This window comes from Alexandromys fortis, unplaced genomic scaffold (assembly GCF_014885135.2).
Source record: "Alexandromys fortis isolate MF-2015 unplaced genomic scaffold, M_Fortis_MF-2015_v1.1 scaffold_1, whole genome shotgun sequence".
NCBI classification, from domain to species: Eukaryota; Metazoa; Chordata; class Mammalia; order Rodentia; family Cricetidae; genus Alexandromys; species Alexandromys fortis.
Window position 1 is genome coordinate 2,888,057 of NW_026067927.1, and position 12,613 is coordinate 2,900,669.

A 12,613-nucleotide genomic window follows, 5' to 3' on the forward strand; every position below is an offset into this window, starting at 1 on the left:
CATGACCTGCGTTAATCCAGAATCTGTGACAAGGATTACACAGCCTAGGGAGCTAACCGGCCCAGTTGTAAAGGCAAGAAATGCTCTATGTGACTAACTTACCACCAGCTACCTGAGTTCTGTTTCATGTGTGATCCTCTCAGCATGCTCTCATGATGCTGGTTTATCTCAGTGGTTACAATGATGCCAGCTAGCCCTGAAAAGCTGATTCCTAAATAGCTATCTGAGGAGGGGAGAGTGCAGCTGGCTCCAGATTCAATAGCAAATTGTCTTTGCCCCTAAGGAATTCTGAAATGTCACTGCTTAGTCACCATAGAGTAAAGAACACACATTTTCTGTGTGGTTCTGCTTTTCTTTATAGTAGCAGATTACTTTCATAATGAAATAATAACTTTTTAGTGTGTACAGTAAACACTGATTAAAACTTAAACATGTATGTTCATTTTAATATGAAGCAAATTATTATTGTCATTGTTTGCTTGCTTGTTTGCTTTTTGGTTTGTTTTGTTTTTTAGAGACAGGACTCTCTATGTAGTCCAGGCTGACCACAAACTCAGGACCCTTCTGTTCTCAGCCTTCCAAGCGCTGGGATTACAGGGATGTGTCCTGGTGCCAAGCTAATTACATTGTTCATGTTAAGTTCTCTGATTGGAGTTCCAGTGTTGTAACATAAATTACCTGATACCTATAACATATATTACAGGATGCCTGAAAACCTAGATTTCTGGGCACCCTTAGTTACACCCTTGCATTTTTGTTCCTTCATGCTCACAGCACTGGTGTCTCTAATGTGGAAGCATTATGCTGAATCCTTCCATCCCTTTCAGCAAGCAGGGAAGGAACAAGAAATAATGGGAACAGTGATGGTCAGTGCCAAGGAGAATCTGAGGCTCCTGAAGAGCGGCAAACCCTTCGTTAAGCGTGTGTGCCCCTTAGTTACCTGCATACGTGCACTCCTGGATCTGTGACTCCTTCAGCTATCTTTTCACTCCCGACGAGGGTACCCACTCATTCACCCATAAGGAAATTCTTCAGAATCAAGTGCATGGTAATTGCTTATTGTTATCTGCCTACTGCACTGAAAGGGTTATAACTGCAATCTGGAGGGAAACTTTCATGATAAGAAACAAACAAAACCCCTCCGCATTTCTAGAAGTAGCACCACTTCCAAGTTGGAATCAAAGTCAAACCATAGCCTTCTCACAATATTGGCCTGTCGTGCTCACCAAGGTGTTACATTTCTAAAGCAAAATCAGACTTGATTTAAAGAGAAGAAGAAAGTAGAAGTTTGACAGCAGGACGGATTACCCTGATCAATGACTGAGTAGCAGATTTGTAACAGTCTTGCTTTGCCCTGTGAGGGGCCCTTCTCACTGTAGCTCTGCCTGCTGTGCCCTCCTCTTTGGTTCTCTACTGTTTCTGTCTGCTCAACTCAGATTTTTAGAAATATAGGTGTAGACAACGGGAAGTATCTAAAATCCACTTTAGCTGAGGAAATTGAAGTCTGGGGTGTGAATTAAATCTCCCAGTGTTAGCTGAATAAAGACTGCTAGTCCTGCCTCTTCATTCTGTGCCCTTTGCTTCAAAAATAGCATTCATTTGTTTATTCAGACTTATTGGGAATGACATCTATCAACATCTTCCCTTAGTTAAACAGCATGGACTCCCAGTCTCTGCACTCCTGATCTCCATCTGTTTTCCCAATTTCTGGACTCCTGATCTCAGCTTGGCACTTTTATGGGGAGGGTGCCACAAAGTATGTATAATATTCTAATAAATACACATTACAAAGACAATCTAATCTTTTTAAGACCTATAAATGATTTGGCATAATAAATACCATAGGAGCATTAATTTCTTGGATTAAATTTATCCATTGCAGGGCATGGTGGCTCTAGTCTAAAATCTCAGCTAGACAGGTGGATGCAGGACGGTCTGGAATATGAGGTCAACCTGTCTCATAAACTAAACGACAAAAGATGTTTGTTCATTCATGATGCTCAATAACATCTGACAAAGGGAGGAGAAGACTGCTGAATAATAACTCACGAAAATCATCAGCCTTAGTTCTACTCAGAAAACTAACTTAGAAACCGGGCATGGTGTCACTTGCCAGTAATCTCAGTGCTCGAGAGGTAGAGACAGAAGGATAGGAAGTTCAAGGGCAGCCTGAGCGAGAGAGCAAAACATTGCCTAAAAAATATTTCAAAATTACATCTAAATTAGTACCAAATACTGCAGAAACTCTATTGTCCTGGAGTGCAAAAAAAAAAAAAAAAAAAAAAAAAAAAAAAAAAAAAAAAAAAAAAAAAAAAAAAAAAAAAAGGGTGTATAGCCCAACCATGTAAAGGATAAGCTGGGTGATCTGGGCTAAACCACTTGAACTTCTCTGGTCTTAACTTCATTGTGCATAAAATGAAAACTCTGAAAAACAGAATTCAGTTCAAAAGTCAGAGACTATATGTACCAGGATGACAAAAAACTATATGTGTTTTATCTCTGGCATCTAACATTGCCTGACATATGGTAAGCAACCCATAAACATTAAATGAATTCATGATTTAAAAAATGAAGATGATTATAAGGGAAATATTTATGAAGGAATAAAGTCAAGTATATAAGTAGACCAGATGCGGGCACAAACGTCCCCACTTCTGACTAAAAATGATTGGCATCTCTCCATTCTCAAAAAGAGGCAGAGATAATATAAGCAAAGAAAGATTGGTTGTTGGCCAGTCCCTAACTCTGTCCCTTTTAGTTCTAGTCCAATCATTCCCATCTCTCCTACTACTGAATTTTTAAAAGCATGTCATTGCACATTGACCCCATCAATTTCAGAATCATCATTAAGCCATCATATCACATGCTTTGATTAAGACTTGTATATATAGCCGGGTGGTGGTGGCACACGCCTTTAATCCCAGTATTTGGGAGGCAGAGGCAGATGGATCTCTGAATTTGAGGCCAAACTGGTCTACAGAGCAAGTTCTGGGACAGCCAGGGCTACACAGAGAAACCCTGTCTCCAAAAATAAACAAATAAAAACAACAACAAAAACATTAAAAACAAAAAGATTTATATATGTCTTCTCTTTGGTCATTAAAAACCAGCACTGTCTTTCATTTGTATTATATGTGACTAGACCAGAGTTCTTTCTGCTCTTATCCCTCTCCAGAGTCTAGAGTAACCAGGGAGAAAGTTGGCAGACTAAATGACAGCTTAAGAAGGTCAGTGAAAATTCCTTTTACTTCAAGTTCTAAATTATAACAGCCAAATGCCTTGAGGATAGGGGATCTGTTTACAGTTGTGTTGATCTGAATTGTCCTCTGCCAGTCTTATATCTGTTTTTCATCATACACACAGGAATTTCATTAAAATGTTCTTCTCTGTCATACAGACCAGGATTTTGTAGGCCTTTGGAGGAAGAGATACATGCCTACATATAAACTAAGAAGCCACACTGCCTCAATGGAACGCTTGTCCTTAGTACCTGGCAGACCTATAGAACACTCCAGAGCACACATGCTTTGAAGCACCCAAACAAAATTCAAAATGCTCAGTCTAGACAATCACCTTCAATTCACTTAGAAAGTCTCAGCTAATTGGCAGCCTCTACCCCCTCCAGTACAGATCAGGCACACTGGTCAGATAAAAATCCACCTTTTTGGAGGAACAAAGACAGTTCTACTTGGGCTGGAGAGCTGGCTCAGTGGTTACAAGCACTTACTGCCCCTGCAGAGGACCTTGGATCACCTCCCAGCACCCACATGGTGGCTCACAACCATCTGCAACTCCAGTTCCAGGGGAATCTGATGCAACTCTTTTGACTTTGGTGGGCAGCAGGAACATGCATGGTCCCTATATATACATACAGGCAAAACATTTAAACACATAAAATAACTTTAGAAATTAGAAAAAAGAAGGAAAATTTAGTTTAAAAAATTCTACTTGCAAAAAAAAAACATTGTGATGATGAATAAGGCTTTGATTTTTGAAGGTTACAGAAGACTAATGAGCTAATGTGTAAAATGTGTTTGAGTTGCGCATGTGCAAAAGGCTCTATGGAGACAGGAGATATGAGGATGCAAGAAACCTCTGTGTTTAGAGATCCCCTGTCTTCTGAAGAACAGAGTAAGTTTTACATAAACTACTTGCAAATGTGTATGTGAAAATTCATTCTGTCAACCCAGCCAAGATAGGTTGAAGAATTTTTGTTGTTATTTCCATCATAACAAATAAAAATCTAAGCTTCTGACAAAAGATTTCCCAAGAAACTTCCAACACAAAACCATGACTATTAGGTAATGCCCTCATATTAGGACAAACTTCAATGTCAAGTTCAGCTCTTGGTCAATCTTGTAAGAAAGCTCTAGTCCTTGCCCCTTCCAACACTCTAAAGGCATCCCTGTGGGGTTCCTTTGCTATCCTAATTGACAAATAATTAAAAATTTAAAATCACAAAGCATATTCTCTTTGGGGGTACCTTGTCAGAGTCCATTGCTAGCCCAGACCCTCAATTATTTCTCTTGACCAGACCCCATTATAAACTCTCTCTGGACCAGCGTGGAGGCGAGGGAATAAGACACAACTCACATGGCTTTATTGGGAGAGAGATTCTCAGTGGTCCCTCATGAAGTCCTGAGTTCAGATCCTGAGGAATTCCTCTCATTTATTCTCCAAACAGCTTAAACATAAACTGAGTGGGAAATGCACCAGCATTCTGTCTCCTAGGTAACCAGGTGAATGGCATTTTGTCACATCCGCCTCTACCTGTCTGCTGTCACTAGGCTTGAATCAGCATCTCTATAAGGCATCCTCTAAATTACAAAGAAAGGAACAACAACAACCTGACCCTTTGTTAGGGCAGTGACAGCCTGTCTGCAGGGCTACATGACCACCTCAGGTGGGGCCTATGGCTTCAGAGCCTGGCTGCCACACCATATAGAAATATGGGCCTACAGTACCTGAGCCATCAAAGTATATTCAACAAATAATGTTAACAACTCCAACCATATAATGGATTTTTATAACTTAAGAGTTCAATTCAGTGACATGCAAACATTTATATGCTTCTTCAGGCAAGTCCTTTCTCTTAAAAGTATACAAAAATCTTATTTCTTCCTGAGTCATCTCATCTCTTTTTTTTTTCATCTCATCTCTTGCACTTAACAATTTTACATAGGAAAACTAATTTTTCATGAACCCTCCAAAATAATAAAGTGAGACACAAAAGTTAGCCAAAGTATTTTTTCCTGGTTGGGATGTCAAAAACATTGGGTATATTCTCTTCTCATAAATGCCTGTTGGCCAATAAGTCTCCCATTTGTTGGTTCAAAATCAGTATCATTCTGTCATAGAACTTTACTTGATGACATTATCTTCTTGAACTCACTGAATCTTAAATATTTTGTAGAATAATCAAGTGAAAAATTTGTCTTAGGAAAAAAGCCCAAATGGCAGAGATAGGAAGAGGTTTTATATATATATATATATATATATTACTTGATTAAGCTCTTGCTCCTCCTTAGGTGACTTTAGTTAAAAAAATACAATGACAACCGGACAGGGGCCATTCTTGACCTTTTGGGACACAAAGGAAACCCTTTTCTTCAAGGAGCTTACATTCCAAAGAATATTAGGAATCACTTGAGGGAGAAATCTAAATCATTCTAAAAAAATCATTCTAAAAGTGATCCCTCGGCACCACCTCAGCCTTACTGAGATAGGGATTTCAGAAATGGAACTACAGGATCTAAACTTTAAATATAAATATAAAGCATCTCAGGTAGTTCTATAGATAATAATGCTTGAGAACCACAGCACTGGTGATCTGAGAGACATGCACAAAATATATCGGAAAAAAATCAGTTGAGGGATTATCTTTTAGAGACATAGAAAAAGAAAGAGGAAAATTGAGATCACCTACCTAAAGCCCATGCTGGATGAGAGCTGGGATCTTCTTCAAGTCATGAATCCCTATTCTCTAGAAGTAGAAGACTTTGCAGATATTACTTCCATGGAGTATGCAAGATATTCAAAGTACCTTTAGGGTTAAAAATATGACATGTAATGTCTGTGTAGTGTAGTATGATAAACATTTGACTAAGGGGTGAGAACTCTTTTCTGATTAAAAAAATCATCAGAAAAATATAATTCTGAGAATCATATGAAATAAAACCAAAGAGATTCTGTCTGTGGTCTAGGAATCCTAGCTTTTAATATTAGAACTATAATTTCCTCATTCCCACAGGAATTAATTGTGGACCAATTTAATATAGCTGGAATTTTTATTACTTATATTTCACAGAAAACTGAGATATTCTCATCCTTTCTTCCTTTGGGGGAATCAACATATGCCTGGGTTTGAGATTTCGGCTTTCTGATCTGAGCATGATTTACATGTGGATACAGCATGCTGCTTTCAACAGTTCAGAAAACTGCAAAGATTCGTGGACTTGTTAATGAGTTTGCTGACCATGAACAATTTACTCAAGCCACCGAGTGGGGGCTCAGCTTGTTCATCTGTAAAATGGGTAGCCAGTTGTATCTTATTAAACCAAAACGCCCAAGACCTTGTAAGAACTCTCTGAAATAAAAGGGCTTATTGAGCCATTACTGACTCTAGCAGAAAAATAGATGAGTAGGTGCTGGGACAGATTCTACAACCACCACCATCCGGGCTATAACGTTAATCCCCCAGCTCCAAAATGTCAGAGTACTTTACAAAGCAAACATTGCTACATACATATTATTTACATTGGGTCTACATTGGGTACTGGTAACAAGGGTGGGATTCCCTGAAACAGAAAAGGTTTTGCCATGGGAGAACAACTAGGAAAGAAGCCAGGGCCTCTTGATTGGCTGGGGCTGCGAGAAGGATACATTGGCACCTAGGCAGTCAGGGCAGGCTTCCGTGAAGGTTTTAAAGTGCATTCAAGAACATAAAAACGGTCTTTTGTGCTCTGGGGCCCATCGCTTGCTACTGGTTTAATCTCCCCTACCATCTCTCTTTTCTTTCATCCCGTGGCCCTTTGTAATTAAATGTAGGACATCTCGGAATGTTTCTCTTATCAATCTGTCTTCCTGGCCTAGGCTCTTGCCGCTCATCCATGACGCTTCCCACACTAGTCCTAACTGAGGTTTATGTGGGAGGATCACATGGGATCATTTTCGTGAAAGTGCTCCGTAAGCTGTAAAGCACTATACAGATGAAGTGGATTATTATTAGTCTTTTATGAAACACAGCCATAAAGACGCAAAGTGACCCAGAAAAAAAGAAAACAGGGTAGGCCAATCTGAAATACATCTACAGTGTTGGAACACAGCCTTCATACGCAGTCGGTGGGTTCTTAATAAGTACTGAGGGAGTGAAGAAAAACTCCAAGCACTGGCTCGTGCCTCTGCCACATAAGGACAGAAAGCAAGTAGAGAGACATGCACTTAGAGTCAGGGATAGGGCTTCACACACAACCAGAATGCCCCCAAGAGCGTACGGTTTTCACTTGTAAGTTACCTGGCATGAAAGAACACTAAATACATTTAATAGAGTAAAGCCATGCTCCACCCTCACCCCAAGCACACAATGAGACAGTTATGTCTTTACCTTCCATCCTTCAAATGCAGTCTTGTAGAAATGGCAGACCCTTAGTGAGACTGAAACTTGCCCTGCATCTGGTTCATGGTAGATCTTCACAACTACTCCAGCAACCTCTGAAGAAGCAAGATCTGTTTGGGATCTGCAAAGATGATTTTAGTGAGACTTGATTTTAAGTCAAATCAGATTCATCCTTTAATACTAACACCACCCAGCATAAACAGGAAAGGAGATGGGGGATTACTTATCTACTGTATTGAGTATAACTTTTGACCGCCATTTGTAGAATGAGGCAACCCCACAGTGGGAGACACCAAACTTAAAAAATGCAGTAGAAAAATATTTTTTCTGGGTGGGCCTTAATTGCCTTTTCTTCCCCCCATTGCAAATGTATTTTTATTCTGGGTGACATTTTCAAAACAGGAGTTGTTTTTTTCCCCCATTGTTGAAATGAAGCAAACAAGTTTACTTTCAGAGTCTCAGAAATGCCCAGCATGGGGGACAGGGTGGGGGCATGTTTTCCACTGGCCACTTGCCTGTCTTTTCCTTGGGCAGCCTTGCCTGTTGGCTCCTCTAGGAAGGCCCCTGGGGCTGCCTGGTGGAACTGATTGTAAAACAATCTTGTGCAGTAAGAGTGAATGTCTTCAGTCTCTCCAAGACCACCCAGAACATGACCAATCTTTGGCAACTGTCTACTGCTCTCCCCAGTGTTGGGTTAGCTCTGGTTTCTGAGTCTTTGAGACAACATGGCCATGGGTATGTTTCTTCTTGTAGTTTGTTACTTTAAGACAAAAGAGGAAGACCCCTCTCCTCTCATCAAAAACCTATGAAGAATTCACTTTATCAGTTTATGTTCTTTCTGGGAATACAAGAATACAAGAACCAAGCAAAACCGGCCATGCTAGAGAGAAAATTTTAAGGAAACAAACATTTGCTAGAGGCTTTCATGAACGACTGTCCCTGGGCCTTTGGCATCAAGCCATCCTAGGATGGTAACCATCTCTAGCATCCACAGCGAGGGTGGGAATCTCACAGTAAGGCTCACGTTGGCCCAGGAAGGCAAAAACTCCTGCGGAGCAGGCCGTGCCTCTTCTCAGCCTGCTGCGTTCCTCTCCACGAGCCCCGCCTCTGTACACTAGATGCTCAATAAATGCGGGCCCGAGGCCGTCCCTGGGGCCCAGCCTTGTATTCTGGCCTGCGCAGGTTTATTCTGACTCGCTACCTCCTCACGTCTGCTGAGGTACTAGAGCTCGGCTAGGGGCTACGTCTCCGGCCGTAGGAGAATAATTGGAAAGGCGAGCTGCCGGTGACACCAAGCCAGAGCCCGGGAAACCGGGAAGCAGGAGGCACGGGCGGCGGGCTGGGGGCCACCTGACCGCCGCGCTCCGCTTGACAGAAGGCGGGTCCGGCGGCGCTCGAGACCGGCCGGGGTGGGGCGGGGTGGGGCGCAAGCGCGCGCCCGGCCCCAGGCCCCGCCCTCCCCAGCCCCGCACGCACCCCGAGGCGCGGGGGGGAGGGGGGAAGGGGACCTGAGAGCCGGCCGCGCCTCGCGCGCGCGCCCGCTAGGTGACGCGGCCCGCGGGCATGCGCCCCGCCCCCGCCCGCGCCGTCCCCCGGGCCCGGCGCGCGGCCCTGCTGACGTCAGCGGGCGGCTGGCGGAGCGCTGCGCAGGACCTGGCGCACTCGCGCGCGGCGCTCGCCTCGCCCCCTCCCCGCCCGCCCGCCCCGGCGCGCGCGCGCGTGCCCTGCCCTCCCTGCCCGCCTCTTCTCGCGCTCCCCGCTGGCCGCGGCTCCCTCGCGCTCTCCCCGTCTCCTGGCCGCTCTCCGCCAAGTGATGCGAGCTCTGGGCCCCGGCGACGCCGCCTCCCGCTAGAGATCTGCCCCCACCCCGGCCCGACCCTCTTCCCAGCCTTGCCCCGCGCGCGGGGGTCGGAGAAGGCGCCGCGGACGCACCGACGGCCGAGGAGCGGCGGTGCACATGCACTAGCGGCACCCCCTAACTCACTCCCTCCACACCCCGCGCCGCCGCCGCCTCCACCTTCTCCGCCTCCGCCTCCTCCTCCGCCTCCGGCAGCCGCGGCAGAAGGACCCACCCTGCCCCCCACCCCACCCTCCGCCGGCTCCGGCTGCGGATCCAGCCTCGACTCCTATTTTATTTATTTTGGGTCGTGCACTAGCCTCAGTGCCTGCAGCCCGCGCCTCCCGGGCCCGCGGGCTCCTCCTCCCTCGGCTCCGGAGCCCCAGACCCCGGCCACCCTCACCTCGACACCCCCAGACTCCACCAGCTGCCGCTCGTCTTCGCTGGAATCTTGATAGAGGCTGTCTTTTTTGGGGGGTTTTGGTCTTTCGACAATTTTGTTCCCAGCCAAGGAGAGGATATCGTGATTTTCTCCCCTTTGAGCCCAGGCTCTGCTCTTTGGGGGGGTGGGGGGCGCGCCGACCCGGGGAGTCGTGCCAGCCGAGTCGTGCGGGCTGTGGCAGGGAAGGGGCCACCATGGGATGTACTCTGAGCGCAGAGGAGAGAGCCGCCCTCGAGCGGAGCAAGGCGATTGAGAAAAACCTCAAAGAAGATGGCATCAGCGCCGCCAAAGACGTGAAATTACTCCTGCTGGGTAAGGACCTCGGTAGCCACCCCCGCTCCTCGACCCCGGCCGCTGTTTCCCCACCCGACTTGCGCCACGGGAGACCTGGTCCCGGAGTTGGCACCACTGTGTGCCCAGAAGCGCCCACCCCTCGCATGCTTTGAAGCCCCTTCCCATTCCTCTGAGCTGACACTCACCAGTTTTCCCCCCTCTCTGTGTCCCAACAGGGGCTGGAGAATCAGGAAAAAGCACCATTGTGAAGCAAATGAAGTAAGTCCCTCTGGCATTGGGATTTGTACTTTTATTAATAATTTTCATACCGTTTTTATTGTCTTGCTCGTCCACATTGCTCTCCAGGCCTGGTTTTTAATTCGTGCACACAGAGACCTGGTTTTGCCTCCCCTCCCCCACTCCCTACGTTGGTTCTGGGTCCCCCACCCCAACTCCTGGAGTGGGTGTTTGGGGGAGGGAAAGGGAGCGCCTGTAGTTGTATGAATGACAGTGTCCGCCATATTGATCAGAACATCACACTATTGGCGTGATTATGATCATAACTCTTGCTCGTGGAGTATTTCGTGTGTTTCGCTGCCTCCATTTCTGTCTCGGCCTCCTTCCATTACTCCTCCCTCCACCCAACCCCTCGAATCCCACTTATCTTGGGGCAGTGATTTTGAACTTGACTAAAACATGGAGGGGGCCCAGCCCTAGCAGATTGGGGTAGAAGAGCAAGTGTTTGCTGTTCATGAGTTTGGTGCTGAATTCCTGGAGGCTGTGACTTCGGCCCCTTCCCCCCAAATGAGAGCAAGGGTTAGGGGAGGGGGCGTGCACTAGGGAAAGGGTGGGTTTCCAAGCGGATGTGACAGACACAGCTTTATCCAAGGCAGAGGTGGATGGGGGACACTGTCTGTGGGGCTGAATGAAAGCAAGCCTTACCTGCCCTCCAACCCCTCTGCGCCCTGGCCTTCCAGCCTTTGCTCTCCCGACACCAGCAGTTTCCTGTCACCGTGTAGCCTTTGTCGTTTGTCGTTATATTTATTTACACTCTGCTTAGGCCGGGCTCCCTGTAGTCTATCTTTAATGCGGATTTCAGGCCCCACTTGCCAACGCCCCCTTCTGCCTTAGATATCAGTTTCCCCTCCTAATTGACTGGAGGTGGATTTGAGTGATGGTTGAAAATTAAAACAAAATGGGATATTCCTTCCTTTCCACATTTCCCCAGTAAGGAGCCTCACCCCTCCTTCCCTCTCACTGGCTTGCTTCTTGCCCCATCCACTTCACAGCTCCTAGTAAGCCTACACGCAGCTTTGCCAGAGGAGGGGTGGCCGGCAGGGAACGGGCGCATGCCTTCCGGACCTCCTGGCCCTGCTTCCGTTGGCCTGTCAGTCCAGGACGGAGGAGTTCGTTAGGATCGTTTAGCGAGGATTCCATGTCGCTTTGCTGTGACACCTTCGTGCACACACAGCTCCTAATTAGAGGTTGCTGTGCAGTAAACAAAAATGATTATTTTTCAACTTGACAGAATAGTCGAAGTAATTGCATCCCGTAGGAAAACAATGGAAAATAAAAACCCCTTTTGAGGGAAGGTGGGTGGGAGGCAAATTGTGCTTGCGGTTTCAAAACCAAGAAGCAAAAATTCTTGCATGTGTAACAGGCATGACAAGCGAGTTCCAGGCGGCGCCATGATGGTAGGGAGTAGCGACTAGGAGACAGTTTTCCCCATCTGCTTGGCATGTTCTTATTTGCGTTCGAGAGCTCCCAGGGGCTTTCTTCTCACAGGCCCCTTCGGCTAGCCTCACCCTTCTGAGCCACCAGTAATTTGGCCTGGGGTTTCTCTGGGGCTTGTGCAGTCCAAATGGATGGGGAGGCGGGGCCTGGGGAATTGCTTTTTGCAACAAGGTGCATGTTGCATCTGCCTGGAGCACACGCGGGTCGGGGAAATGGCAAACCGCGCCACCTCTTTCTCCTTAGGGGCAAGTCTCAAAACTTCACGAGTCTGTAATCCGCTGTGGCAGTCTGGTAGAAGCCTCGGCCTCCAGAGCTGGGGTGAGGTTTCAGGCGTTGCAAGTGGTGGACAGCGCCCAGCCGAGGCTGGAAAAGTCGATGGGGTTGAGCTCGGCGGCGCTCGGCTCCGCTCGGCCTGGTCTGGGCGCGGGGCTCGGAGGATCTCGACAGTGTTCGGAACCCAGTCGGGGTCCAGACGGAGAGGGCCGAGTGGCTTCGGCTTCGGAGGGGCCCCGAAGACATTCGGAAACCCTCGGAGAAGGGAGGGCAAACGAGGTGGTGGTGGGGAGGTGGGAAGGATGGCAAAGTAACTTTGCATCCACCTAAGCAGATTGCTACCTGCTTTTCTTGAACATGTCCCATAAATTAGGTTGATTTAATAAGAAGTTTAAAAATATGTGCTGAGTCCCCTAAAGGGTAACTTGCCTTTTTTATT

General features: G+C 46.5%; 1 protein-coding gene and 1 long non-coding RNA gene across 5 annotated transcripts in view; one reads left to right on the forward strand and one right to left on the reverse strand.

The window, feature by feature from the left end:
- LOC126503003 (uncharacterized) overlaps positions 1–7,739 on the reverse strand; it is a 123,650-nt gene extending 115,911 nt beyond the window's left edge. For both annotated transcript variants that reach the window (XR_007592129.1, XR_007592128.1), the window contains exons 1-2: positions 7,604–7,739; positions 5,927–6,043 (exon numbers count right to left, since the gene is read on the reverse strand). This is a non-coding gene — a long non-coding RNA (uncharacterized lncRNA). The remainder of the gene's footprint in view (positions 1–5,926; positions 6,044–7,603) is intronic.
- Positions 7,740–10,064: 2,325 nt separating this feature from the next.
- Gnao1 (G protein subunit alpha o1) overlaps positions 10,065–12,613 on the forward strand; it is a 141,604-nt gene continuing 139,055 nt past the window's right edge. For all 3 annotated transcript variants that reach the window (XM_050144373.1, XM_050144374.1, XM_050144372.1), the window contains exons 1-2: positions 10,065–10,206; positions 10,404–10,446. In XM_050144373.1, coding sequence (XP_050000330.1) covers positions 10,089–10,206; positions 10,404–10,446 — 161 coding nt within the window. In that variant the 5' untranslated portion in view covers positions 10,065–10,088. The remainder of the gene's footprint in view (positions 10,207–10,403; positions 10,447–12,613) is intronic.